Source organism: Triticum dicoccoides, chromosome 5B (genome assembly GCF_002162155.2).
Source record: "Triticum dicoccoides isolate Atlit2015 ecotype Zavitan chromosome 5B, WEW_v2.0, whole genome shotgun sequence".
NCBI lineage: Eukaryota > Viridiplantae > Streptophyta > Magnoliopsida > Poales > Poaceae > Triticum > Triticum dicoccoides.
The window spans coordinates 135,069,110-135,072,161 of record NC_041389.1 but is presented as its reverse complement, the minus strand read 5'-3'; the positions used below and the strand labels follow the sequence as shown (position 1 = coordinate 135,072,161).

The 3,052-nt window shown below is 56.1% G+C and overlaps 1 protein-coding gene across 1 annotated transcript; it reads left to right on the top strand.

The window, feature by feature from the left end:
* The first annotated feature begins 244 nt into the window (after positions 1 to 244).
* On the top strand, positions 245 to 1,409 carry LOC119305291 (mucin-1-like). The gene has a single exon (XM_037581855.1). The coding sequence runs from the start codon at positions 258 to 260 to the stop codon at positions 1,182 to 1,184; it is 927 nt and encodes a 308-aa protein (XP_037437752.1). The 5' UTR covers positions 245 to 257; the 3' UTR covers positions 1,185 to 1,409.
* The last annotated feature ends 1,643 nt before the right edge of the window (positions 1,410 to 3,052 follow it).

Here is a 3,052-nt window from a genome sequence, read left to right as displayed (position 1 = left end):
TAGGCCAAAATTTTCGCCGGCAGCCCCCCAAGCGGCGAAAAAAATGCCTCCCGTGGGGCAAACGAGTGGAGATGCTCTTACCATTGCATTAATGTACCCAATAACTATGCATCCAAAGGTAGTGTTGTGCTTCATCCACTTCATTCACATTTATCATCAAGGGCTAAAACGCAAAACGTCCAACCAGGCTCTCTTAATAAGAAGAGCCTTTCTCACCTTCCCATCTCACTATCCCCACCACCCCACTCGCCTGCGCAATGGCCGCCGCCACGACCGACACCAGCTCCGGCGATCACTTCGCCGGCGCTTGCGGCGTGAGCGTTGGCAGCGCGTGCTCCACCCCCTTCGTCAGCGCGCCGTCCACCCCCGCCCGCGACCCGTCGTTCCATGCCGCCGCCGGCTACTGCTTCAGCGCGCCGGCGAGCCCTGCACGAGGCCCCGGCGACTGCGACTACGATTTCGACTTCGACTTCTCCTCGCAGTTTCCGTCCCCGACCGCCGCCGCGATGTCCTCAGCCGACGAGCTCTTTCACAACGGCCAGATCCGCCCAGTGCGGCTCTCCTCGTTCCTCCTCCGTCCGCAGGCGCCCCCGCCCACCGCCGACCGCCCCAACGGTGATCGGAAGCCGCCGCAGGAGGCATCGTCGCCATTGGACGAGCGCGGCCGTTTCCGGAGCCGGTCGGTGCATCGCAGGTCCCTCTCAGCCTCGCCATTCCGGGCTCATTGGATGTCACCGTTATCTTCGCCTGCCCCGGCGAAAGAATCCGTACGGACGCCTACATCAGCGTCACGGTCGTCGTCCTCGTCATCGACGGCGTCGTCCGGGTCGTCCTCGGCCTCGAGAAGTTGCGGCCGGTGGCGGTTCTTGAAGAAGCTCATCCATCCGAACAAGCCCGACGGCTCCAAGCACCAACGTCCACCAACGCCAGCGTGCCCCAAGACGAACTCCCCGCTGGCAGCTCCCAACAAGAACCCCACCCCGGCGGTGGGTAAGCGCGGGAGGAGGAGCTCGGCGCATGAGCGGCTCTACGAGGCGAGGCGGGCAGAGGCGGAGGATATGCGGCGGCGCACGTTCCTGCCGTACCGGCAGGCGCTGCTTCTCGGCTGCCTCGGGTTTGGTTCCCGCGGTTACAGCGCCATGCACGGCTTCGCCGCCGTCGCCACCACCGCCAAGTCCAGGTAGGTGTTGACGCCAGACCGCCGACGCCTCCATGGACTCCACTAGCTCACCAGTGTCAAACAAACAATACTAGTAACTTCCCTTGTAAAGTATTTGTGGTGGCAAGAAGCCATGAAATGGAAAAAGAAGGTTGACTTGTGTATAGAAAAGGGATTATTGTTCCCTTTTGTAGTAATTTTATGGTGATGTAAGTGTGGAATTCTGAAGAACAAAATTTGTGTTTTATATGTCCCGAATGCTCCTTCTTGTTGTTCTCGTACTACTCCCTACGTCCCATAATATAGAGCGTTTTTAACATTAGTGCAATGTTAAAAAGTTCTTATATTATGAGACAGAGGGGGTAGTTCTCAATGTTCATGGTTCCAGAAAGCCAAGAACCAAAGTCGCAACTGCGTTTTTCTGTTTTGAGCTTGCTGTTCTTCACGGTAGATGTTCTGCAATAACTGAAAGATAAATGGTGCACACATTTGTTGGTGAGCTTCTCCATGAACCAGGTTGAAACGAAATGAGAAGTGAAAGAGGGAACCGGCTCCTCTACCGTGCCGCTGGGCACGGCAGAGTGCCGTGCCTTCTCATACGCCCAGCCTGTGCATTGATATGGGCCAGAAGGGCCTCACTCCTGGCCGAAAATCCATCTTAACAGCCCAGCCGTTCATCTGATGCATCACAGTTTCCTCAAAAAAAAAACATGATGCATCACAGGGCTACACAGGCCAACTAATTAACTATTTCCATACAGTCATTTTTTTAATTATTTCCCGGCCCTAAAAACTACTCCCTCCGTCCCATAATATAAGAACGTTTTTGATATTACACTAGTGTAAAAAATGTTCTTATATTTTGAGACGGAGGAAGTAGTTAACTATTTCCCAACCCCTAACAAACTATTTTCTCTATAAAATACTAAGAGCAACTCCAACAGGGCGACCCATTTCGACTGTCCATGTCCGTTTGGGTCGCCGCGGACAAAAACGCCGGCCCAACACGCCGACCCAAATTCAAAATGTGCCTGCTTCGTGTCCACGCGGATGCATTTCAGGCCCCAAGACACGTCGCGCGTCTCCTCGGTGTCCGCCGCGGTACCACACGTTGGTCGGCCAACCACCGCACTCCGTCATATTTAACGCGTCCACCTACCACGTGCGGGCCCACGCGTCAGCGACTAGAAGCTACATGGGTCGTCCTTTTTAAATCTAGCGTGGGGGGGGGGCACATCCACTTCCGCTTCTGCTGCTCATCCATATTTAGTTGCACGCTCCCTCACCGGCGACATAGCAAACCCTACCCATGGGCTTCTTCGGCGGCCCCGGCAAGAACAAGGGGAAGCTCACCCCTGACAGTTCCCACTCCGTCGTCGCCAGCGCCTGCCCGCCCTGCCAGGCAACGGCTGCACATTCTGGTGCACCAGGCGCGATGGCACTGCCAGTACAGGCAGCTGCTGTCGTAACTGGATGTGACCGTACCGCACGACTGTCATCTGGATCCGCATCGGATCTCGGTGCCGCGGTCACAGCGGGCACATGCGGTGGAGATGCACAGGCGGCGGGAGCTACTCATGTCGGAGCAGCGTCAGATACCGGAGGAGCAACGGCGCCGCAGCATCCAACACCACGACACCAACCCCCGCCGCCCCCAGTCGTCAAGCAGGAGGAGGAGGCTGCCTACCAGGCGGTGTTTGCGGCAGCCATGCAGACCTCCATTGAGGAGGAGCGACGCAAGGCGGAGGCGGACTACCAGCCGCAGCTGGCGGAGGCCCTCGCCCTCTCTGCCGCAAGTAGCATGAAAAAAACAAAAAAAATCCACCAAAAATATAAACGTGCCAATAAAGCTGATAAAACAATAACAAATAAAAATAGAAACTTTATCACATG

What these genes read in the sequence shown, in the direction of transcription:
- LOC119305291 (XM_037581855.1), top strand. Translation starts at nt 258, where the DNA reads ATGGCCGCCGCCACGACCGACACCAGCTCCGGCGATCACTTCGCCGGC.